At 53.9% G+C, this 23,006-nt stretch overlaps 9 protein-coding genes across 9 annotated transcripts; 3 read left to right on the top strand and 6 right to left on the bottom strand.

Moving 5' to 3' along the window:
• K452DRAFT_290880 (uncharacterized protein) lies at nucleotides 1–2,832 on the bottom strand. The gene has a single exon (XM_033541077.1). It carries the CDS (start codon nucleotides 2,802–2,804, stop codon nucleotides 231–233), a length of 2,574 nt encoding a protein of 857 aa, XP_033394008.1. The 5' UTR covers nucleotides 2,805–2,832; the 3' UTR covers nucleotides 1–230.
• A 1,350-nt stretch (nucleotides 2,833–4,182) lies between these two features.
• On the top strand, nucleotides 4,183–5,239 carry K452DRAFT_311656 (uncharacterized protein; the record flags this gene model as incomplete). The annotated part of the gene is made up of 2 exons (XM_033543447.1): nucleotides 4,183–4,318; nucleotides 4,485–5,239. The coding sequence occupies 2 exons, from the start codon at nucleotides 4,183–4,185 to the stop codon at nucleotides 5,237–5,239; spliced, it is 891 nt and encodes a 296-aa protein (XP_033394007.1).
• Nucleotides 5,240–6,285: 1,046 nt separating this feature from the next.
• K452DRAFT_361367 (uncharacterized protein) lies at nucleotides 6,286–7,629 on the bottom strand. Its single transcript, XM_033546417.1, has 2 exons — nucleotides 7,573–7,629; nucleotides 6,286–7,508 (listed from the first exon to the last, which is right to left on the bottom strand). The coding sequence occupies exons 1-2, from the start codon at nucleotides 7,597–7,599 to the stop codon at nucleotides 6,570–6,572; spliced, it is 966 nt and encodes a 321-aa protein (XP_033394006.1). The 5' UTR covers nucleotides 7,600–7,629; the 3' UTR covers nucleotides 6,286–6,569.
• Nucleotides 7,630–7,666: 37 nt separating this feature from the next.
• K452DRAFT_290878 (uncharacterized protein) lies at nucleotides 7,667–8,569 on the bottom strand. Its single transcript, XM_033541076.1, has one exon. It carries the CDS (start codon nucleotides 8,285–8,287, stop codon nucleotides 7,862–7,864), a length of 426 nt encoding a protein of 141 aa, XP_033394005.1. The 5' UTR covers nucleotides 8,288–8,569; the 3' UTR covers nucleotides 7,667–7,861.
• Nucleotides 8,570–9,649: 1,080 nt separating this feature from the next.
• On the bottom strand, nucleotides 9,650–11,678 carry K452DRAFT_91549 (Glucooligosaccharide oxidase). Its single transcript, XM_033547305.1, has 2 exons — nucleotides 9,765–11,678; nucleotides 9,650–9,700 (listed from the first exon to the last, which is right to left on the bottom strand). The coding sequence occupies exons 1-2, from the start codon at nucleotides 11,519–11,521 to the stop codon at nucleotides 9,682–9,684; spliced, it is 1,776 nt and encodes a 591-aa protein (XP_033394004.1). The 5' UTR covers nucleotides 11,522–11,678; the 3' UTR covers nucleotides 9,650–9,681.
• Nucleotides 11,679–12,163: 485 nt separating this feature from the next.
• Nucleotides 12,164–13,881, top strand: K452DRAFT_290877 (uncharacterized protein). The gene has a single exon (XM_033541075.1). It carries the CDS (start codon nucleotides 12,172–12,174, stop codon nucleotides 13,651–13,653), a length of 1,482 nt encoding a protein of 493 aa, XP_033394003.1. The 5' UTR covers nucleotides 12,164–12,171; the 3' UTR covers nucleotides 13,654–13,881.
• Nucleotides 13,882–14,510: 629 nt separating this feature from the next.
• On the top strand, nucleotides 14,511–15,758 carry K452DRAFT_353155 (uncharacterized protein; the record flags this gene model as incomplete). The annotated part of the gene is made up of 1 exon (XM_033545810.1): nucleotides 14,511–15,758. The coding sequence occupies one exon, from the start codon at nucleotides 14,511–14,513 to the stop codon at nucleotides 15,756–15,758; it is 1,248 nt and encodes a 415-aa protein (XP_033394002.1).
• Nucleotides 15,759–16,286: 528 nt separating this feature from the next.
• Nucleotides 16,287–18,558, bottom strand: K452DRAFT_234686 (glycosyltransferase family 2 protein; the record flags this gene model as incomplete). Its single annotated transcript, XM_033537377.1, has 4 exons — nucleotides 16,287–16,477; nucleotides 16,534–17,026; nucleotides 17,083–17,256; nucleotides 17,311–18,558. 4 exons carry the CDS (start codon nucleotides 18,556–18,558, stop codon nucleotides 16,287–16,289), a joined length of 2,106 nt encoding a protein of 701 aa, XP_033394001.1.
• A 2,422-nt stretch (nucleotides 18,559–20,980) lies between these two features.
• On the bottom strand, nucleotides 20,981–22,017 carry K452DRAFT_277350 (glycoside hydrolase family 43 protein; the record flags this gene model as incomplete). The annotated part of the gene is made up of 3 exons (XM_033539318.1): nucleotides 20,981–21,076; nucleotides 21,137–21,749; nucleotides 21,799–22,017. The coding sequence occupies 3 exons, from the start codon at nucleotides 22,015–22,017 to the stop codon at nucleotides 20,991–20,993; spliced, it is 918 nt and encodes a 305-aa protein (XP_033394000.1). The 3' UTR covers nucleotides 20,981–20,990.
• Between the last annotated feature and the right edge of the window lie 989 nt (nucleotides 22,018–23,006).

Raw genomic sequence — 23,006 nt, 5'->3', positions numbered from 1 at the left:
AAAAAAAAAAAAAAAAAAAAAAAAAAAAAAATGAAAGAAAAGGGAAATGCAGAAGAGATGAAAAGAAAAGAAAAAGAGAAGAAGAAGAAAAAACTCCGATCCCATGCTGCCCCAACCGTTGTAGTGTGGAATGACCGTAGCAATCGACGATATGTTGTCTTTGGTCCCCAGACCTTGCGCCTTCCGTGCGCCGAGATATTCGAAACAGTATTCAAACAGCCGTGATGTATTTACGCTTGCGCTTGATCCATCTCTTTCCTTGATCTTTTTTCCGTTGCCACCATTGTTGTCACACCACCGATGGTTTTTTCCACTTCTCGCATCCCGTCCTCCACCGCCCGTCCGCCACCACCTCGAACCGCACGCCTCTTCCTCGCCGCTGGATTCCGCCATGGTCCAGCCACCTCGTCAGGTTCTTGCACTGGCTGACGTCGAACACTTCGAGCTCGCTGCAGCCTTCCAGCACCGCTTCCACGCCCGTGCCCGTCACGCGCACGCATCCGCGCACCGAGAGCTCCCGAAGCTCCAGCAGGTGCAGGCTGATGCTGCGCAATGAGCTGTCCGAGACGGCCGAACCACAGAACGCAAGGTTGAGGTGAGTGAGCATCGGGCAGCCCAGAGCAAGGACTTCGGTAGCGGTATCGGAGAGGGCGCAACAGAAAGACTATCGTACTGGTTAGAATGGCCGTGCCCATGAAGCGTTCTGGTCTTACTCGACTTACCAAATCCAGTTCCCGCAATGCCTTGGCAGCATTGGTCAGGTAGACGATTGCGTTGTCGGTCAAATATGTACAGTCGGCAAGGCAAATCTTCGTGAGCCTGTGGAACGGATATACACTCCAATGCTGGAAGCCTTGATCCGTAATTGTGGTGCACCGAGTAAGGTCGATTTGCTCCAGCCTGTTGGAAGCATGTACGGCAATGTGTGCCATCGACCTATCAGTAATGTGCTTGCAGTAACTCAGTGTCAGACGCTTCAGCCTCGGGCAGCCGACGACGGTGCCAGGAGGAAGCTGTTGAACCACTTGCTGGTGGCCCTTGCGTCCGCGACCGTTCATCTGCGCCTGCTTCTGTGCTGCAAGCATCTGGGGAGGGAAGTCTGGAACCACCCAACCAACGATTCTGGCCAGCAGGTTGTCGCCAACCTTCCGGCAGTTGCTAAGGTCGACCTCTTCGAGGCCCTTTGCCTTGTTCACCATCTCAAGCACCGCTTGTCCGGTAACGTCCCAAACACTCTTCATCTTCCAGATCTTCGTGTTGGCACCGCACGTTGTCGCTAGCGCCGAGAAGCCTTCGTCCGTGACGTGGAAGCAGTTGCTGACGTCGACCACACGAGGCCGGCTGCCCACGAAAGGACAGATGATGTCCATAAGAGTGTGGTCGTTGACACGTCGGTTGTAAGGAGTGAGATCCAGGTGGTGTAATATGCTGGGCGACGAGGAGATGAGCTTGAGCCAGTGCATGGACACGCGTCGCAGATGCATCAATTCACAAATGTCCAGGTTTTGGAACACCTTGACCAGAAGGACATCGGGAAGGGCGCCTTTCCCCTTTCGGCTCGCCCGGCGGATGATCTTGGGGCGCTTGTAGGAGTTGGAGCGGTCAGGCGATGTAGACTCTTGCCTGAAGACGGGCGACGGCAACAAGCCGTTCGGGGATGGGGTCCTGAGCCTGCTTTCCTTTCCGGTCTTGGACGTCTCTTGGGCCGGTTCCTGGACTGGTGGGGCGCCCGGAGGCGGCGGCGCAAGCGACGCGCGCCGCGACCTTGAGCGGAGGTTATCAAGGTCCACATTGAGCAAGGGATCAGGGTCAAATGGCTCAATCACGGGGTCCTCTTCCTTTGGCCTTGTCACGAGAGACGATTCAGCGCCATCGCTGAACGTAACGCTCGGGATGCTCTGCACGCTCTGTCTCCGGGAAATGTCACGAACCGGTCCGCCCGGCGCGCGATCGGCTATCGCCAGCTCGTCGATCGCAGGAGCGCCGTCAAAACCATCTTGCATGGGCGTGTCAGTGTTTGTAGCAGCATGCAGGCGCGCCTTGGCGGTCGCCTCGACCTGGCGCCGCAGGTCCGGAGAGCACATCTGCCAGAATTCGTTGAGCACGTCGCCGCTGATGGTCAAAGTCTCAACAGAAGACACCGACCGCACAGTGGCGGTCCGCCTAGGAGCCAAATCCAAGCTGACAACCTCTCCAAAATATTGACCGGGCTTTAGCCTCGCCTTGACATTCTGGATGTTCTTGGGGCTCGACTGCTTCTTCTTGGTCTCCTCATCAGGAGGCGTTTCCAAGACCACCTCCACCTCGCCACCGACGATGAAGAAGACATCGCGACCGTGGGAACCCTGGTGTATGATGTCGGTGAAGGGAGGGTACGACCGGGGCTGGGAGTTGAGACCCAAGAAGTGCAGGATCTCGTTGGGAAGGCTGGAGAAGAGCGGAAGCTCCTTCAGCAGCTGTCTGACGTTGACGGAGCCGCTGCCAAAGGCACTGGCGGCCGCAGCTTCGGCAAGGCCCGGACTGGGAGACTTCCTCTTCTTGTTGTTGGTTATGACGCTTCCATCCCTGATCTCCCCCGCCTCGCCCATTTCGATGTCCCCATCGTTGTTATCTCTAGACCGCTTCCCTGCCCTAGTGTGCGCAGATCTAGCCTTGGCCTTGGTGACGCTGATCTCCTTCTTCTTGCGCTCGAGGATGGCCAGTCGCTCCTTGGCCTCGTCACGGATCGACTTTTCGACCTCGGGGAAGGACGGCAGCTCCTTGGTGAGGTCTTCCTTGTTCAGCCTCACGACCATTGACCGCATCTTGGCGACAATGGTCGCGGTGCGGGGGATGTCCATGAGAATGCCAATCTCGCCAAAGAAGGCGCCCGGCTTCAGCTCGGCGTAGGTGCTTTCGCCATCCCTCGACGTGACCCTGACGGCGCCTCGCACCAGCCAGTACATGGCTTTCGCGTCATCTCCCTCTGCTATGATGGTGTCGTGAGGGGAGTAGAGCTGCGGCCTCAGGTGAGCGCCGATGGCGGCGAGGAACGAGTCGGGAGCGGCCTGGAACAGGGGAAACGAGCGTAGGCGGTCGAGGAGGTCGAGCGGCAGGCCGTGGATGGTCGAAGCCGTGAGGGGCGAAGGCCTCACGGGCTTGCTCGGATTCGTCTCCGAGTCGAAGGCGCGGATGAGGGCGAAGGGGTCCGGCACCGGCCCGCCGTTCATCTTGTTGGCGTAGGCCGTGGGACCACGGTGGCGCCGCATGGTTTCGGGGGTGGTGGTGGTGGTGGTGGATTGGAGGGGGAGGAGCTCGTGTAAGGATGGGGGAGGGGAGGAAAGGTCAAACGCGTGAGATAGGCGTCAAACCCTTTTGTTCACTTGGTTGCAGGTGGACAATTACGTAAGGACGAGAGGGTGCAGAGTAGCTATGCAACCATGACTAGACCGGTGAGGGAAATATTTTCTGCAGGAAGGGAGGGAGAGGGTGCAGCAAGCAGAGGCGTGGTGGTGGAGTCTGCGGCAACAAGAGGCGGTCAAGTGCCTCAGCGTGTCTCGCGGTGGACCGGGAGCGCGGGGGGTTTGGGAGCAGTGGGGAGGGCGCGCGCGGAAGCGGCAGGACCCAATGGCAAAGGGGGGCCTGGCGAGAGGAAGTGACAGGCACGCGATTCAGTGCAAATTTAGCGAGGAGAGATAAGGCGGAATGAAAGAGAATGGGAAGGGTGTTTGCTGTTCGGCACGCGGTGACCTACGGGGCGGGCGTTCGTTAGGGTTGCTGAGCTGGTGGAGGGCGAGCTAGCTAGGTAGTGTGACGCCCCACCAATGCGCCTTCCGTCCTGCTTCCACGACCTTTCGAGAAGTCTTCCATGCCTACCTACTGATGCTCCAAGCTGTTGTATACCTATAGCTTACTCCAGATCATCATCACTCCCCCGTCCATCAGGGTCTGCCAGTGTGTACATACATACGTATGAAGATGAAATGAGCCCTCTCACTGACACACACTCACTCACACTTACTCCAGCTCCTTCCAGGCACCAACATGGAGTGAGTCACCCACTGGCTGCTGTTGCTACTGCTGCTGCGCCTACCCGTGAACCTGTGAGCCTGTGAGCCCTACCTATATACCTTACACCCATCCATCCATCCATCCCTCATCCTCATCCTCTCTTGTCGTCTAGAAACATCCATATTCATCACCATGCACGACGACATCCTCTCCCACTACTCCCACTTCCTCGCCCTCACCCTGCACACCTCGTCGCCCTCCTCGGCCACGACCATCCCGCCGCCCTACCTGGCCTGGCTGGCATCGTGTTGCCGTCTCCTTTGCGACGGTACGTGCCATCCCATCGAATCGGGAGCTGTGGGTGGGTCGTCTCAGCCCATACGGCCGCTCTCACCCACTCACCGTATCGCGGAAAAAAAAAATATTCCTCCCCTTCTCCGCAGATAGCCGCCCGTTCCATGGCTAACCTGTGAGATCTGCCGTTGCATGTACAGAAGTCCAAACGGCCCTTCCGTCCCTGCACCTGGCCCTGCACCCGCATCCTCTTGCCCCCACACGATCCCTTCCCAACCCGCAGACGCTGCGCTTCCTGATTGGCGTCGCCCCGACAAAGCCCGACGACGAGGCCCTGCTCGCCCACCCCGACACCGCGACGCGCCTCACCTGCGGCCTGCAGGCCTTCCTGGCCCATGTCCGCTCCTCCCACCCCGTCGACAAGGGCATCTGGCTAAATGCGCGCTACGTCACCCGCGCCGATCTGCCCTCTGACGGCTTCGAGAAATTTCCCCTGGACGGCAACGACCATGCCACCAGCTCCAGCAACCCTCTCTCCCCGGCCTCGATAGCCGCCCTATCTGCCGCCCTGCGCATCCTCCCCGAATCCGCCACGCCGCCTCCACGCGGCAAGGCCCCGCTGCCCGTCCCGCCGCGCCCTGACGGCGCTGCAACTGCAAAACTGCGCCCGGCCGCCGACATCCTCGACCGCCTGCGCTGGGACGCCGCTCTCGGCGGCGCCGCGGCCTACACAGTCGGCTACCACGACCGCTTCGACGGCATCGTCGAAATCAGCCTCGACGCCTGGCGCACTGACAGCACCGACGACGACTTCATCCCCCTGCACCGCGTCAGCTACGTCAAGCGCAAGCGCGACGACCACATTGTCTGGTGGCGCGAGGGCCGCCGCGACGAGCTGTTTGGCTCTGGCTGCGGCGGCGGCGGAAGCAGCTCGGACGGCGACCAGAGCGCCTAAAAAGCGACCGTCCGTGGCCGCCTGCCCGCCCTGTCGGGCGACCGAGTGGCAGTGCGTGCGTGCGTGAGTGAGTGAGTTGAGTGAGCAAGTGACTGCTTGCTGGAGCCTGTGCACGCGTGCGTGGTGCAGCACAGCAGTAGCGGCAGCAAGCTCAGAGCGCGGCGCGGCACGCGCAGACGTGTGTGCTGCGCGCGCGCGCGCGCGCGCGGTGCTGAGCTGCTGGCCAGTGGCGCCGCTCCTCGGGCCACATGGCAGGCGAGAGTGATGAGCCCTGCACTGCGCAGAGCCCACGGCCCACGGCCTCTCGCCCCTCCCAGCGGTCTTCCGCGGCCGTGGGCACACGCGCGCGCGCACCAGAGGAAACTCCCGAGCCCTCGCGCGCCGTTATGAACCGCCCGCGCCCACGCCCAGCTACTTGTACCTGCCTAGCTGGTTAGCACCTATGCAGGACTGGCCCGACCGAGGCATGTGTGAGGCTGATCATGACGGCCGCAGGTGCGGGCAGCACAGTTGAGCGCGGGCGTTCGGGTCCGGGATGGGGCGTGTGACAGGGGCTCGCGCGGGCATTGGTGTGTGTGACGATGCGGCTGTTCGTTCGCGTTCACCCTTCACCCCTCGTTATTGTTGATGTTGTTGTTGTTTTTGTTTAGTGTTGTTTGCTGTTGTTGCCAGCTGTGCGTAATCCGTATCTAGGCTGTGCCCTTGCCAGCGCGCCTGCCTGATCTGGATGGCCAGGGCGCTCGGAGACGCTTTGCTTTGTCTGTGCGTCCCAGCTTTACGTTGGTAGCTTAGTCTCTTTTTCGACGTCGTCGGAACGTTTTTTGTTTACTATTAGTTTGTTTATCGCTGTCCATAGGGTTACGGTCGGAGGGGTAAATGTGGTTGTAATTCATGTCCTTGCGAGCCCACCTAGTGGTACACGTCTAGCTTCGAGCTCACTGTGAGGTTATGAACAGCTTTGCAGAATTTACAGATGCTCGAGCTCGGAGCAACCTGACACAATTTTGCTTCTATTCCATAAACATCACTCACCACGACAATATGTACCCCTGTAACCATAGTAGATCCTTTTCGACGTTGTTAAAACGCCGTTTGTTTGTTGTTCGTTTATCAACAATATCCATTAAACCCACGTCTACGAACGCCAAAGCTGAAAATGCACATAGCTGAAGAGCAGAAATCATATCGAGAATGCTCGCTATTAGTCCGAGAATCCCTTGCAAGTAAAGCATTGTATGTTCGTGAAGTCAGAGTATGCCAATACGTATCGTCAAGCAGCCACTCCGAACGGGACGTCCGGATCCACGTATAAATGGGGGGAAGTGATCGCTCATCTGCTGCTCCGCCTCCCCCTGCCGTAGTCGTGGTCATAGTCATAGTCGTAGTCATAGCCATAGCCATGGTCGTAATCATAGTCATACCTCGCGCGGCGCCCGCGCTTCTCCTCCTTCCTCCGATCATACTGGCGCCCCGCCTCGCGCGCACTGATGGCACCCAGCACTGCCGTCGCGACTGTAGTCAGCGTGTCGCCCTTGGAGATCTCTGTCCCCAAGAAACCGCCGGCAAGTGCGCCCGCCACTGAGGAGGCGACGCCTTTACGGCGCGGAGACTTGCTGCGGGGGCGGTAGTGGTGGCGGCGGGCGGCGGAGCCGGCGGAGCGGACGCTGCCGCGGCGGTCAGCCGCATCGAACTCGACGAGGTCAAGATCGCGGCGCGGCGGCGACGGCGCGGGAGCGGGCCGCGCGTAGGGATAGGGCGGCGGCGTGTACTCGGCCGCGGGCTTCAGGCCGCCCCCCGACACACGCCGGTGCGCCGCCGCTGCGTCGGCGCGCGAGCCCGGGCGCCGCGCATAGGCGCTGCCGCCGTACGCCTCACTCGGTGTGGCGGGGCTGTCTTCGTCCGGGTCGTTGAAGGCGGCCGTTTCGACGTAGGCGCGCGTGAAGGCCTTGCGCTGCCGCTCGAGCTGGTCCTCTTCCTCGTCGTCGTAGTCGTCATCCTCATCCTCGTAGGGGTTGAAGCCTCGCGGCGCATAGTTGGCTTTGGGATTGTGCCGGTAGTCGGCTGGATCGTAGGCGGCAGACTGGCGTGGCGTGGAGCGGTAGCGGTCTGTGTCAAGGCTGCGGTGGCTGGCGCGCGGGTCGCGGTGGTCGTGGCTTCCGTATCCGTCACGCCGGGCCTGTGAGCGCCGCCTCAGCTGCGGCGTGTGTCGGTAAAGGCGATCGTAGTGCTTGCTGCCGGTGAAGCGATCGATACCTTCGAAGCCTAGCTCCTACGATAGCACAAAAGTAAGTCAGTCAGTCGGTCGCCGGTGTGAGAGAGGGTTAAGTAAATACCAGCAGATCCGCGGCGCCTTCGCTCATCTTGGACGTGAGTGAAGCAACAGTCAGTCAGAGCTACGAGGACAAGGCAACCATGGCTGACGGGGTGGGGGGGTGAGTCATGCGACTGTGGCAGAAATAGGTAGACAGACAACTTTCCTGGGATGCTGGGATGTCGAGTGCGGGAAGGCGCGCGACCATAGAACCTTTAGGTAGATATGCGAGTCAGGCGATGACGCACACCGGCTTGTCATTCATCATTCCCGCTACACTATCGAGTGCACTAACCCGCCTCCACACTTCCTCATGCCTTGCCCGCCTCCTCCAGAAGCTTGGCCTGCTGCTCCGGGTGCGTCTTCTCCACGTTTCCCTTGGCCATCTTCTTGGTAACCATGTTGCCGTCAATCTCAACGTCCTCGGTCAGCCTGCCGCCCTCGATGCGCCACTGCCCGGCGATGGTCAGCTTGCCGACCGGCGAGCTGGCATTGACCAGGCTGTCGACGCCGTTCTCCACGTTGGTGAGCGTCAAGAGGTAGGTCGTCTGTCCGATAGGCTTCTTGTCCGTAACCTTGTACACGGCCGTGCTGGACGCGTCTCCCGATTCAATCTCGTACGACACGAGTGCCGGACAGAGCGTCTGGATCATGAGTTCGTGGTTGTGCAGCGCCTTGAGGACCTGGGCCTCGGTGAGGCTGTCGGGCAGGGGGGTGCTGACGTTGGTGGTAGGCATTTTGAAGAGGATACGTTTGGAGCAAAGCAAGAAGTAAAATGTGTGTATTGTACTTGCTGACTTGAGGGAGTCGGGTGTTGACTTGGTACTCCAGAAACCTCGTCGGCCGCCTGGCTATATATCTGCTCTCACCACATTTCTTCAGCTGTGTTGCTGTTGAGCCGGGCTGACCAACTCCGACGCTCGTTCAGCACCGCTTTCCCCATCTTGCAACAGACAGTAACATGTCAGACGTCTGATGGTACAACTCGAAACATGCTGAGCGCACTCCACGGCTCCCCATCTCCATCTTCGCAGCGAATGGTCGTATGAGATGTCGTATAAAGAAGCTACCTGACCCTTCGGCACCGGCTCCGCACTAGCAGCACAGCCACGCGAGCGAGATAACCAACAGCCATCCAAACTTACGGCCAATGGGCAACCAGCATATCGGAAATTTTCTAATAATACGCTCGTCTAGTAAAACCCTAGTCCTGCAGCCTGCGCTCCCCGCGTTCTAGGCGTGGCATACTGAGAGCATCTGATTCAGCGTCAACAGAGAGCTGTTCGGCTTACCGTGACTTCCGCGTCATCGAGCAGTAGTGCTTCAGTGACACGAGAGCTGTACTCTCGCTCTCTGGGGACTTCGTGGCTCGAATAACTATATTTAGCCCTGCTGCCTTGTCCACTCGGCCGAGAAGGCGTTCTCCCCAGTTCTCAAATTCCGCTGCCGATGCTGAGGTTGGGGCCGATGCTCGCCGTATGCACCAAGCGCGGGGTAATGTTTCAATCCAGCGCCAAAATGAGGCCTGATTTACGATAGGCTATCTAGAGAAGGTCCAGACGCTTCCGCCGGCCACGTTCGCTTCTTAAAGTTGCATTTGATGCGCATGTGCCACCGTGCATGATGCTGCTGAATTTCAGCGTTGGCATATTTCTGCGGCTAGTTACTAGCTGGGTAGGTTTGCAAATGCTGCTTGTTCTAACGGCATTGTTGGCGGGAACAACTCCTCCGTTCTCCATAGCAGGAATCCGGTTTAATTTGCTTGTCTCTTTCAACTATTTTCCTCAAGTCTCGACCACCTATTAAACCAAATCTATAATATCTCCTAATTACTCCTTCGAAACTCATGGATAGCCTTAATACTATACTTGGCAGATTGTACGAAGAGCTTAAAACAAGTACGACGATACAATATATAAGAGTGAAGATATTCTACAGCGTAAAGATGCGAGGGCACAGAAGCTTTTGCAAAGAAACAAGGGTAAAACAAACAAGAAGCGAGGATATAGCACAAGGGTACGAAGATGCAAAGATAATATGGTTAACGTTAAGCCTTATGTCTGTATAGGTATAGTAACCCTTACGTGTGGCCGGCAAAAGAGCTAAAGATGGTGGACAAATTGTCCGGACTCTAGCATGAACCAATTGAACTGTACCCGAACCTCGGTAGTCAGCATCATTGCTCCGGCAAACTGCGGGAACGGGAATGCTTACTCGTCCGACTCGGTCCAACCGACGCATTTCCAGCAACTAAACAGTCCTGTAGGGTCATACATTTTCTTCACCTTCAGCAGCTTGTTGTAATTGCCGCCGAAAAAGGTCTGTTGCCAATCACTTTCCTTCCAGTCTCCTTCATTCAAATAACATCCTCCTTCTGGTGTAAGCGCCTTCATCGGCTTGATTGCCTGTGCAACGGTATCGAAAATGGCGTCTTGTTCAGCTCGAGTATAATTGCTGAGATATATGCCACCGTGGATTACCTCCCACAGCGATCCGCGCCAAGCCGGGTGCAGTCCTGTCTTACTGTTGTCATGCTGATTCGCGGGGCCTGTTGCGTAGATCTGACCACTGCCAGTACCCAATCCCGCGCCAAGCTCATAGCTCGTCTGCATGCCTTGCAAGAACGCATCGACGAGCGCCTCGATATCCTCTGGGCTCGTGAACTGCTTCCGGGGCACAAGACGGGCCGCTTCCGCGATGCCAACACCAACGGGTCCGTTGGTTGCAAGCGCTGGCGCGATATACGTCGCGTAATCAGTGAAGTTCTCGAAAGCCTTGTATTCGTTTTGGGTTATATTGAGACCCGGGTAAGTCGTCAAAAAGGACGACCATTGTGCTGTCAACGCTTTGAGTGCCTTGGCGTCTTTACTCGGCAATATCTGGATCGATATGATATTGTTGGGAAGAAAGAAATTGTAGCCAGCGATGCGTTCGTTAGACCATTCAGTCTGGTTATTGGCCAGCGCAGTGATGACATCGCGGTAAACCTTTGACTGAGTCAAGTTGGAAGCTAAGGAAGAATTCAGGATATCGGCTTGGAAACTGTACACGTTCATCGGGACCGCGGGATGTAGCCGGAACTTGTACGCCGTCAAGACTGCGTAGGTGCCTCCGCCACCGCCTCGCATGGCCCAAAAAAGATCTGGATCATTGAACTCGTTGACAGTGCGGGCTTTGCCGTCCGCGGTCACAACATCGAACTCCACGGCTTGATCAACCATCAGCCCGTAGCTAGGTCCGAAGTGCCCGTGGCCGCCCCCTTGCCCGAAACCTCCGGCCAGCCCGACGGAGCCCACTGCGCCGACGGTAACGTGCATCCCAAAGCCTTGGAAGTAAGTATAAGCTTCTGATGCCTGGACTCCGGCTCCAATAACCGCAACGTGTTGAATACTAGAAGCATTTCGACCGTTTGAGAGAGAAAATTCGGGATGGTACTCCATATCTTTCATGTTGTGCGTCCATAGCGCAAGAGAATTTGCTGCCGCACTCCGTCCCATGTAATCATGGCCGGTGTTTTTGATTGAAAGACGGATTTTGTGTTCCTCGACAAACGTAAGGGTTTTCTGAACATCAGACGTTGAAATTGCTTCCACGTAGTATGCCGACAGTCTTCCAAGTGAGCACACGCCCGACGACGGAGCACCCGTCAGGGAATTTAATTGACAGCTTTGATTCCCACAAACCTCCCAGTTAAGCTGCTCCATAGCACCATAAATTGACGACCTGGGTTGCCCGCTGATGTACCCTTCTTGGACAGCTAAACAGGCATCGCTTGTTAAGTCTGTGTAACAAGGCTCAGCCCACAGTCTAGTTGCTCGAAGACGGCCACCGATGCTGGTATTGAATGCTTGCCACATGGATAATGACGGCCAACAGGCCTGTGAGGGTAGGCATGTGTAGCTTGAGGTTCCATTGTAGAACTCGGCTGTGGAAGCCGTCGCAAAAAAGAAAAACAACACGGATCGTCTCATCGCGGACGTTGGAAGGGCAAATTAGTATGCAAAGAAATGAATACTCATGACATGGATATGATCTTGATATATGTACCTGCCAACCTCCTGCAATAGACATCGCCACCAAAAGGATGATGTCGCGGGCACGCATAGCAAGCCTTTTCATCCTCCCATAAAGCCTCACGGTGGCACTGCTGGGCAAAGCGGGGCCATGTGGAGCGGTTGACGGATGATAGGTTCTTTTGGAGATAGCCCTTACTGCCACGGCGGGCCTGAATCCTGTAGTAGCACCAGCTCCAGCTTGGTAGAGGGGCCAAGATGTGAGAAGCGGCGTTAAAAGTCCAAGAACCGGGATTCCATTGAGCAAAGCTCCACGCCACAGGGCGCTTGTGCGGTCTGCCCGATGACATCGGAGACCCCGAGATGATGCGGGGGCGACGTTTGTTTCAGAGGCTTGCTATCTCGGCGTACGCGGCTTTTTTGGCAGTGCTCTCGACCGAGGTCAGCTCCTCTACACCATACCTCATGGTGTGTACGAAGTAGGTGATGCTGAGGTCAGACGCGAGTGATTCGGTCGCGGCGGCGCTTGGACCACAGCCGGCGCAGTCGCGGGACCGAGGGACCCTTGAGCCCAAGTCCAACGCCCTGCACCGACCCAGCATGTCTCAATGCCACTCTTTGGTCTCTTGTTCTGCTTCGGCCGCGGCTTGCTCCCACTTGCCGTCATAGCCACTTTGTACCTGTATCTTTATCCTGTCTTTCACGGTTGTGCTTTCCCCCCGCCGCGCCATGCCCAGGACGACAAGATAGCCCCTTTCCGCCTGTTGGCCTTGGGAGATCCCCAGATTGAAGGCGACACTTCCCTTCCGCGTCCGGAGGACCCCGTCTTCCCCAGCTTCGCTTCGTTCCCTCAACATGTCGGATCCGTAGGCATTGGCCAAGCCGCGCGCAAAACCGCCGCCGCCCTGTTCCAAAACGACATACCGCGCCTCCTCTGGTCCTACCGCAAGCGCCTCGACCTCTTTGGAAACGACTATTACCTCGCACACATATATCGTACTCTGTATTGGTGGACAGAACCGTCCCATGTGACGGTTCTGGGAGACTTGCTGGGCAGCCAATGGATTGGTGATAAAGAATTCGAGAGGAGGAGCTGGCGTTTCTGGCACAGGGTCTTCCTCGGTGGGCAGCGGGTCGAGGACCACATTACCTCGGTCCAAAGGACAGAAGGTTTGGGCGCCGATCCGGCCTGGTCAAGGCGAATTATCAATGTTGCGGGCAACCACGATATCGGGTACGCCGGTGACATAAACGAGGATCGAATTACCCGTTTTGAAAGACAGTACGGACCCGTGAACTGGGAGACGACATTTCGTTTAAATGGGTCTAATGCTTCGGCAGCCGCCGAGCAGCCTCCTGAGATACGTATCGTCGTTCTCAACAGTATGAACCTCGATACGCCTGCTTTGGTCGAGGACCTGCAACACGAAACGTACGACTTCATCAACGATGTCATAGGCCGGTCTCGCCCGGTTGAGGATCGCAGCACCTTTACTGTCCTGCTCACGCACGTTCCGCTGCACAAGGAGGCCGGAGTTTGTGTCGATGCACCTTTTTTCAGCTACTTCCCCACCGAGCGGGGCGCGGGCATTAAGGAGCAGAACCACATAGGTGATTCTGCGAGCCAGGGAATCTTGACAGGTATCTTTGGCCTGAGCGGCGACCCAAATGCCCCAGGCCGAGGCCTGGGCCGCAATGGTATGATCCTCACCGGACATGACCATGAGGGTTGTGATGTCTATCACCATCATCCTCGTGATGCAGACGGCTGGAAGGCCGCACGCTGGCAGGATTCGGGTAACCTTACAGCTGATGCAGACATGCCTGGTGTTCGAGAGGTCACGATGAGGAGTATGATGGGCGAATACGGAGGATATGCAGGACTCGTCAGTGTGTGGTTTGATCAGGCAGTGGGTGAGTGGCGCTTCGATATTATGCAGTGCCACTTGGGCGTTCAGCATATATGGTGGGCTGTCCATATAGTGGATCTGGTGACCCTTCTCATGCTTATTGGAGGTATTGTTGGGCGCGCTCTTGTAAAGAGTAAACCAACAATGCTCCCAGACAAAGCTGCGTTAAAGAAGGAATAAATACTGTGGAGGAACTTATCTTGCACAAAAGCATTCTCAATGTCGTACTAGCGAGTTGCTGATCATGCTTTTGCATGTGATCTTGGGGGAGCTTTGGCTACTAAGATATGGATGCGAGCGAACTGCGGTGAACCCAAAAAACCTTCATGATAAGAGACGGATTCTCATGACTAACATAGGTGACGTTAACGGCCTGCAAAATCCAATTGTAAAAGTTAAAAGCTGCTGATCTTTCAGGCCATTATTTCGTGCTTGCGGAACAAACTCTCCTTTTTTCAAACACAATGGGATACCAAGCTTTGACTGCTTGCGGTGTGCGAGACAAATTCAACGTCTTTGTCCCCAACCACTGCTGAGAACATTCAAGCCTCTAGCAAACTTCGTACCATAAGCTCAAAACATGCTGAGAGGTAGTCGTATGTCAATGGTTAATACGCATCATTCTCCTCTTATGACGCCTCAAAATAACAGCAAATTAACTTAACTTCAACATTTACTATTGTTTTCATTTATATTTTATTTAATGGCTCGCTCATCCTACCGCTTTGTTTGTCACCAAACATTTACTTTCTTTGGGCTCGTTGTTTCCGTCCATTGTTCCTTGGCAGCTTTCAAAAACGGATTTTCAAAGACAACATGAAGTCATAGTACTTATCTGGTTAATCTCATCATTCTCGGCTCTGGGGAGCTGCAGTCAGCTGGTCCATTGAGTTTTGGGCCAATTGCCTGCTCACTCGCCAAAGCATCACTCATTCGGATAGTTGCTTCTACGCAAAAGATACTACGTTGTTCCGTCACCGTATTCATACCTAGGACCTAGGCCTCGTCTGAATTAATTGCCGGCCATCCATTGCAACATGCCGTACACAAAACGTCGCAAAAACCCTCAAGAGGCAAGCTCCAACGTTCGCCGCGCAGCTCGGGGCGAGAAGCTTGTGGAAGTTGATATCAGCGACCCTTGTATATGCGTTGTCGGTGTGGGGTTTGTCGGCGAGGCTCTCCTTCGCGAATTTGGGCATAAATTCAGATCAATCGGCTTCGACATCTCCAATGACCGTATCGAGGAGCTACGTTCTCTGCTAAAGGGATACACGAACATTACCCTCACAACAAACAAGGATGCACTGGCGAGCGCAACCCACTATCTGATTTCGGTCCCGACTCTTCTGAAAGAAGACCGCTCTGTCGACCTTTCTCATCTCCTCTCCGCCATCACCATGGTCTTGTCCTATGCCCGGCCAGGCTGCGTCATTGTCATTGAATCCAGTGTTTCCGTAGGCACCACACGCCAGATATTTGGACCTTATCAAGGGATCTTTCACTGCGGCATGTCTCCCGAGCGGGTCGACCCTGGTCGCATTATCCCCACGGCTAAAGAGGTGCCGAAAATTGTCTCTGGTCTGACAACGAAATCCCTGGCCGCCATAAAAAATATCTACGCTCAGGCATTCGATCATATCGTGCCGGTCAGCAAACCAGAAGTTGCCGAAATGACGAAGCTGTTTGAAAATTGCTACCGCATGGTCAACGTTGCGTATGTCAACGAGATGGCAGACGCGGCGCGATCGCATGGGGTGGATCCAACGGAGATGATTCAAGCGGCCTCCTCAAAGCCATATGGATTCACACCTTTCCAACCAGGTCTAGGTGTCGGAGGTCATTGTATCCCAATCAACCCCTTCTACCTCTTCGCCAACAACAAGCACTTGCCAGTGCTCGAAAAGGCAACTGCAAAGATGTGGCAGCGGCCAGTCAAGGTCGCTCGCAGCGTCCACCGTCGCATCACCACAATGACTAAAGGAAAGCCGCCGCGTATCCTGGTAGTTGGGATGGGTTTCAAGCCAGGGCAATCCGTTCTGTCTTGTTCACCAGGTCTGGCGTTTGCAGAGAAGCTTCGTGACCTGGGATGCGCTCGTTTGACGTTCTACGACCCCCTCGTCCCACAGGACCACATCCGTTGGATGGAAAAGCTGAAGGAAGAGGATTGGAACCAGCAGATTATCGATGAGCAATTCGACGCTGTGGCCATATGCGTGCGGCAGACTGGTGTTAATTTCAAAGTAACGGAAATGCTGCAGAGAGCAAAGGTTCATGCTTTCCAATAATTAATCCGGCTTAAGATATTAGACGTACAATTTTACATGTTTCGTAACGGATTGGTCCCAGGGTTCGAAGTCGTCCAGTCTCGTCAATCCCGTCGACCGGACTGACAGTCAGCCGTCCCCACGGTCCACTGGACTCTACGGACTGTGAAGTAAGTCATCCGGCTCAGTCGGACCCTCTGAGGATGCTTGGCATGGTGTTGAACAGGTTGGTACTTGCACCCGCGTCCGCGCGTGCTCCCCCGCCACCCCTAAAAGGTCGATTTTAGGCGTGAAACAGGCCTCTCGCGGCTCAGCGGGGAGCTCGCGAAGACTACCTAGCGCTCGTTCGCTTCGCCGGCGCGCGCCCGGAGCCCTGAAGTTAAGCCTAATTAGGCAATGCGGGGGTGGCGTTCGCCCCTCAACACCATCAAATATTCGGCACGCCAGCAAAAACCAACGTCAATTCTACAACTACCGTCGGACCGGCGTCCCCCTGAACCAGTCTCCGATTTGGTCCCCAATGTTTATTGACATGTGCACGAAAGAGCATCACAATAGCTCGTGGGTGGACTCCAGATCCCAATATTCGCTGTATCCGCTTTTGGCGTCGTCCAAAGTCATTGCCAGCGATGCTTTTGATACACCCTTCTCTGCTGCTGATGGTGCAATATCACCCTCTTGCTCTGCTACAGATGTGGCAGCTGGTGCGGATGAAGCAGTAATGCCAGATACGCCCCATACTAGTGCATGCTTAGCTGTAGATCCCAATGGCCGAATAAAAAGACGGAAAACATACCTTGCGTACCCAAATGTCGTACCACCTTTGTGAAAATTACAATGGACAAGAACGGAGATACCAGCTTGTTGAGAACGTAACCGATTAAAAGCTTGAATGATCGTTTTCTCAGCTCTGGTTGTATGAACAACATAGAGATGAACCACATATTCGGAACCTGACTGATGATCAGTAAGGGGACGAGCTGGATAAGATCAAAGTCTTCGGTTATGAGTCCTTTGATAAACAAGCAGGTGTTCATAATACGATAGTATATCGTTGTCATGCGCACCACTTCAATAAGAGCCGCAAATCGCGTGGCTAGTATAATCTTTTCTCCAAAGCAGTAGAAGAAATTGTTGAAATAGGCATTTGAGCCCCAGCGTCGACGCTGGCTGAGGTAATGCTGCAGTGACTGCGGAGCTATAGTCTCGCTTATTGCTCCGGGGACGAAAAGAGTGTGCAGGTGTCTGCCTTGCGAGAGCATGGCATAAGTCAGCCGCCGGTCAGTGCCCTGCGCGGAAAAAACGTTAGCGCATATAAAATTTCTAAAGTGTTTGGAGTGCTGACGAGGTATTGAACCTGATGGTAGATCACAGGGTATATGGTTACTGGCTCCGCGTATTTTCTAATGGCACCGGCCATCTCTTCCCGAACTGCTATCATGGTGATACATCCTGGTAAACAGGTGACCTTTCCAATGAAGCCCTCAGCCCTTCTCCGTACATACTGGCCAAATGCATACTTGAATGATCTTTAGCAGATTTTCCGTCTTACGTGCAGCTGCCTTTCACGTACCTGAAATTGCTGGTAAATATTCCAAAAAGACCACTCAAAGCCTGGTTCTATCTCTACAAATACCAAACCACAAGCTGCAATTGCATTCTTGTCTTTAACAAGTGCATTTGCTAGGCTTGCTACCGCTCCCTTGTGGATTGTTGAGTCGGCATCGGTACAGAAGACCATGTCAAAATGGTCGAAACCTTGGCCCTCCGTAAGTATAGGTAGCACTCCGGTCCAGATCTCGTGCCGTAGGAGCCTTGTGTAGTACGGTATGTTCTCCCGCGGTACATTGAACAGGTCGTGGCATAAGACCAAGGAATCCTTTTTACCACAGTTTTTGACCTTCTCAATAACTATCACAGGAACATCCTGCATGAAGCCGGCAGCGATCTTTAATACACCACGTCTGTGCTTGAGGGAAACATAAGGCCGTTCAAACTCTCGTACAATGAATGTCATGTGGCGTCTAACGTCTCTTGGTCTGCCATCGAGTACCACTACCATGACTTGGCGGTGAGGATATACGTCGTTGTCGCGGAGAGAGTATATAGTTTTGACGATTTGATCCTCACTTTCAGAGAAAGTTGGTATTAACGTGAGAATCCACTGTCGCGGAATCTCGAGTGGTGGCTTGAAATATGCGTATACTTCTCTGAGCATTAAGAAGACCACTGATAGGATGACCGAAAGAACATCCTTGCTCTTGACAAATAATATGAAACAGAGGACCCAGACGTTTTGATTGCCAAACAATGCGCCGCAGGCGCAACCGACATTTAAGATGAGAATTATACCGAGGAATAGAATCCGTTGTTTTCGTAAGTCTGTGGGCTTGAGAATCCGCGCTGAATCTTCCGGGTCTGGTATTTCCGGGTACCCACAACCTTTGACAGTGTCTTCATACTGAATTCCTTTTCTCGATACTGGCTCGTCGTTCTCCGGTATAATTTCAATGTGTTCTTGGCTTCTGGATCGCTGTCTTCGAACCTCCTGGGTACATGTATCGAACGAAGGCGCTGCGGATGACTGATTTGCCGAAGTCGCAGTCTCAAAAGACTCCCCCGACTCACTCGGGGCCTGCGAAATGATCTCGTGTTCCTCTTCTGCCGCGAGTCCGGAACGGTTTTGAGCATCATGATAAACAGATGGAGTGGGTGATAGCACCGATTCTCTTACAGATCTCCAGTGATCCGCCGCTGAGAGAAGTTGGGAGGATCTCTGACGGTCAGCAAACGGTAAGGCATCGCCATCACTCGAAACCATCGAGAGCTTTGAGGTTCGCCCAAAAATCGCAGGTATATTGACTGGGGAATCATGAAGCGGGAAGTGTAACTGATGTTGGAAACAGCTCGAGAGTGAAGAAAGTGAATGCAGGTATCCCAATTCAACCCCCTTGGAAACTATAAACATGGCGAGACCTCCAAGACATTCTTGACATGCAACTACCAAAACGTTACACCACCAAGCACACAGTTTTGCCTGAATTTCCGGATAGAGCACCAATACTTTCGGCCAGTATAAACGGCCAACTGCAGGGCGGAAGTAACAGAATTAAAACAAAATGCTACTTCATAACATGCATAGCAGCCACCATAGTGAAGTTCGAGCTCATGGTACCTGCCGAGCATAAAGTAAGGGGCCACGATATTGATGATGTTGCCGAGGAGATGCAGGTGCAGCTTGGCTGCTCAAGATTGCACAGCCCACCTTGCTGGCAAACAGGATTTATTAAAGCCGAATTGGGTTTGCCTCCGATGTGCTGAATTCGGTTGAGGTTGTTTGCAGCAATATGGATGGTCGCACAATAGCAGTTACACAACCCGAAAGCAACACAAATATGAGCGAGGACCACTACGTCATCATGCGTTGTGAAAGAGTGCGGAATGTTCGCTTAGCGTCATACTGAAGAAAAAATAGATGTTATAAGGGCTCTCTTTCGATATACGCAAACGGCGCCCACGAGGACATTATTTTCAATTCATTGATGTTCTTTATCCGGTTTCCTTTTGCCCCCTCCACTTTTGTTGTGTATTTCCTAGGGAGTATATAAAGCTATTGTTATGCCGTCCGTTAGTCGCTAAAGCCAACTCAATACATTTTATTCTTATCATACATTACTCAATTATGTCCGACTCCGGTAGTGAAACTAGTCTCTCCAGGAAGCCACTAAGGGCGGAGAAATCACGGCGAAGGAGAAAATCACTCGAGATTCTTCGAGACGCAATAGCTCCTCCATTAGTGAAGACCGCCAGGGTTGCCACGGAAAAGAGTAGAGCTCTGATCTCAGTGGCCACTAAACTCGCCAAAGCAAGCGTTGGTGAAGCGCCTGCGGTCGTCCATCTTCATACGGAGCGCGCTCGTAAAGTGTCCTCATATTCCGAAGTTGATGCCCTCTACCAAAACGGCACTTGTTGGTATGTTGCTACTACTTGGGTCTCTATTGTAACCAATAAGGTGATTACTAACGAACAAACTGAATACAGATCCCACTTAGTTCCGTGGACTTATAATACGTTGGGGAAACTATGCAGCAAGATAGAAATTATGCTATAGGAAATCAGGCCTTCGTAGGTTGAAGAAGCTACAAAAATGGAATACCCTTAAGACCAGATGATTTGTCTGCATCTGTTGCCAGTGGGTAATGGAACATATTAAGATCTATGAGCATTAAGCATCGACTTTCTAAAAGTTTCATGAGCTTTGAACTGTTTCTCCAAATGTGCCCACCTACTAGTCGTTTTTGAAGAGACGCACGACTCCTAATATTTGCACGTATGGCTAAACCGAGTTAATCTTAGTAGTCGATTCGCAATTGCATGCATAGCTCAAATGAAGCTATAGACTTCCTCCGTTCATAATAATTTTACAGTATTGTCATACTAGGATTGAAATATGTCTTCGTAGAGCCTAATGAAGTTTTAACCTAGTTTATTATCGCTTCTTACTATAGATGTAGATACTTTGACAACTGCACGCTGGAAGTGGACGCGAGTAAGTCGACTGGACGTCGGGCGGATACGCGGACCAGAGTTGCCTAGAGCGGTAATACCGGCCCGATCAAATTAATCGTGGCCGACCTGTGACTGCGCCAACAGCTTCAAATGCACTCACTGATCACGCTAAAAGTTTTTCGCATAGGCTCTGCATTATATTTTAATATTTTAACGTGACATGAGCGACCTCTGCCAGTGTAGAGTTCGGCACTTGCTATAGGCTTGAGAGCGCTGTCCACTGTATGCACAGCTTCCATCGTGGTATGATTGCCCCCGCCAACGGCAGAAACAATCAGTTGCTGGCCGTCTAGGAGTGCCTTGAATTGCATAGGACGTGTATGCTGGTGGGTTGATTTTGCTGGATACTTAAGGGTTCCTAGCGTGATAATATATCACTCCTACTAATCGCTGGGATTATGAGTAATTGCAAAATTATAAAAATATGTGCCCGTTCACTGTATTTTGTACTACCCCTGAAGGTAGCGTGTACCCCTTATAATGTTTAAATGTTCTTAGTCCCAGAATGTTTGGAAGCATTACTACGTAGTTCTCACGTAACGTAATATTGAACTCCCAAGTCTTCACTTGAATGAATCTTGTTGGCGTGTTAAAAACTGTTTGGTCATTCAGCGGCCGAGCGCTGCGCAAAAAAATATATACAAGAATGGGTTCAAATCATGGACGTTTCCAGAGCCCCGAAGTTTACACAACAGGCCAGTCGTTGACGAAGTGGATCTTGTTCCAGCCAAACTTCTTGTCACCGTCGGCGTATCCAATCCTGGTGTCGACTAAACATGAATTGCATTAGTCATGCCCGATTTACTTTCAAAGGTATCGTGGCAACTTACCATAGTGATAGTAGACAACTGGGCCGTAAGTGCGGTCCTGGTAGACACCCTGACCACCAGGTGCGTAGACCCAGCCGTGAGACTCAAGGAAAGTTGTGCCGCCACCAGAGGTGCAGGACTTGCCGCTCTTGTCGACAAAGCCACCAGTAGCAGAGCTCGAGCGGCAAACCATGATCTTGTACTCAGCACCGGTGGCCGGCCTGCTCTTGTCAAGGTTACAGCACTGTCCTTTCGAGAAGAAGAGATAGTAGTAGCTGCCGTGCTTGAACACGAAGGCGCCCTCCTCAGCAGTATCGACCGGGTCGTAGGCGATGTTGACGGCTCCACCGGCTGCAGCGGTGGGGGTGCCCTTCATCTTAACCTGGTAAAGATCATGCCAGAAGCTACCAAAGCTGAGATAGTAGTTGCCATCCGCATTAACAAGGTTGGGGTCAATGGCGTTGTAGGCTTTCGACGAGTCAGACTTGATTCCAACGCTTCCGACATCGGTCCACGAGCCCACATCCATCGTCGAGGACCTGGCGAGACCAATGGCAGAACTCTGACCACCGAACGCGGTGGAAACGGCATAGTAGAGGTAGTACACTCCATTAATAAGCGTAACATCGGGTGCCTGCACAGTTTGTCAGTATATAATGCCACAAACAGAACGAGATTCGTACCCAAACGTCCGTGTTGCCAGGAGAGATCTTAGAGCCAGAGGGCAGAACAGCACCCTTGTAGGTCCAGGGGCCCGTAATGTCAGGGGCGGTGTGGATGGCAACTCCGCCGTTCGTCGAGAAACGGAAGTAAGTGCCGTCACTACGGCGGATGAGAGCAGGGTCATGGGCGTTGCCGCAGACACCGCTACAAGCTTCAGGGTTGGCGTAGCCCTGCACCATGGGCAGGAGCAGCATTGTGGCCGCAAAGAGGGACTTGAGGTTGAACATTTTGGGAAGGAGTGTGCAGAAGATCGGTCACGGCCGTCTCCTTGGTTATGGAAGGAACGAAGAGATTATAAATAAAAGAGAGAAAGTAACCACCAGCGGTCAACGCAAAGGCGGCTGAATTGAACGGAAGAACTCAGTGGGTTGCAATATCAACAGAGGTCAGCTGGCCGCAGGCTTATATAGATCTTGGGATGTTTCTGGCGGCATCCAGCTAGTGCACAGCGCCACCGTCTCAGACAAGTCATGCCGAGAGCGTCGAGATACAAGCGAGTATGCTTGGAAACACTTAGGGTAGCTGCAGAAGGCATACTGGCCCCGGGTGCGGAGGAGTGTGGCACCTACGGCTTGCCGACCCGGGTCTCGAGCTGGATGGCGCGACAGATTAGCTTTCTGAATGTCTTGGCCTTCATGCCCTTGGTGGGACATGTTTCGAGCGATGCCGTTTCGGGGCGTCAGCCCAGGCCGATTCGAGGGATTGCTGGGGTAATATAGAGCAGAAACTTAAGTGCCGGACTTCAGTGTGGCTACACCCGACGGCGTTTGCGGGCCGGCACAGAAGCCAAAGAGTGAAAGCGCGATCCGGTCGCAAAGGCCTTGGCCGGTCCATGGTCTGCCGCCGAGGGCCTGGCCACCAGACGGGCCGGCAGGCGAAATTGCATCTACGGATCGGTCCAAGGGGTTCGCTCGGGATGGACAGGTTGGGTCGAAGAGGGTAGGTGCTTGGACGGCGGCTAGAGAGAGCATCGGACGCGCAATGGCGCCGGCGGCGGGAGCCAGCTTACGGATTGCCTGGCTAGGTTGCAGCGCGGGGTAGGTGGGTGTGTATGCCGTATATGTACCTGGCTGGGCACGTAAGGCTGAATGCGGCTCGAGTTTCTGGTGCAGGTCAGGGAGAAACAAGACCAACCACAAGTCATGTCTCACACCAAGGGTACCTACCC

The sequence above is a fragment of the Aplosporella prunicola genome, assembly GCF_010093885.1.
Source record: "Aplosporella prunicola CBS 121167 unplaced genomic scaffold K452scaffold_24, whole genome shotgun sequence".
Classification (NCBI taxonomy): Eukaryota; Fungi; Ascomycota; class Dothideomycetes; order Botryosphaeriales; family Aplosporellaceae; genus Aplosporella; species Aplosporella prunicola.
This window is presented reverse-complemented; position numbering and strand designations above follow the sequence as displayed.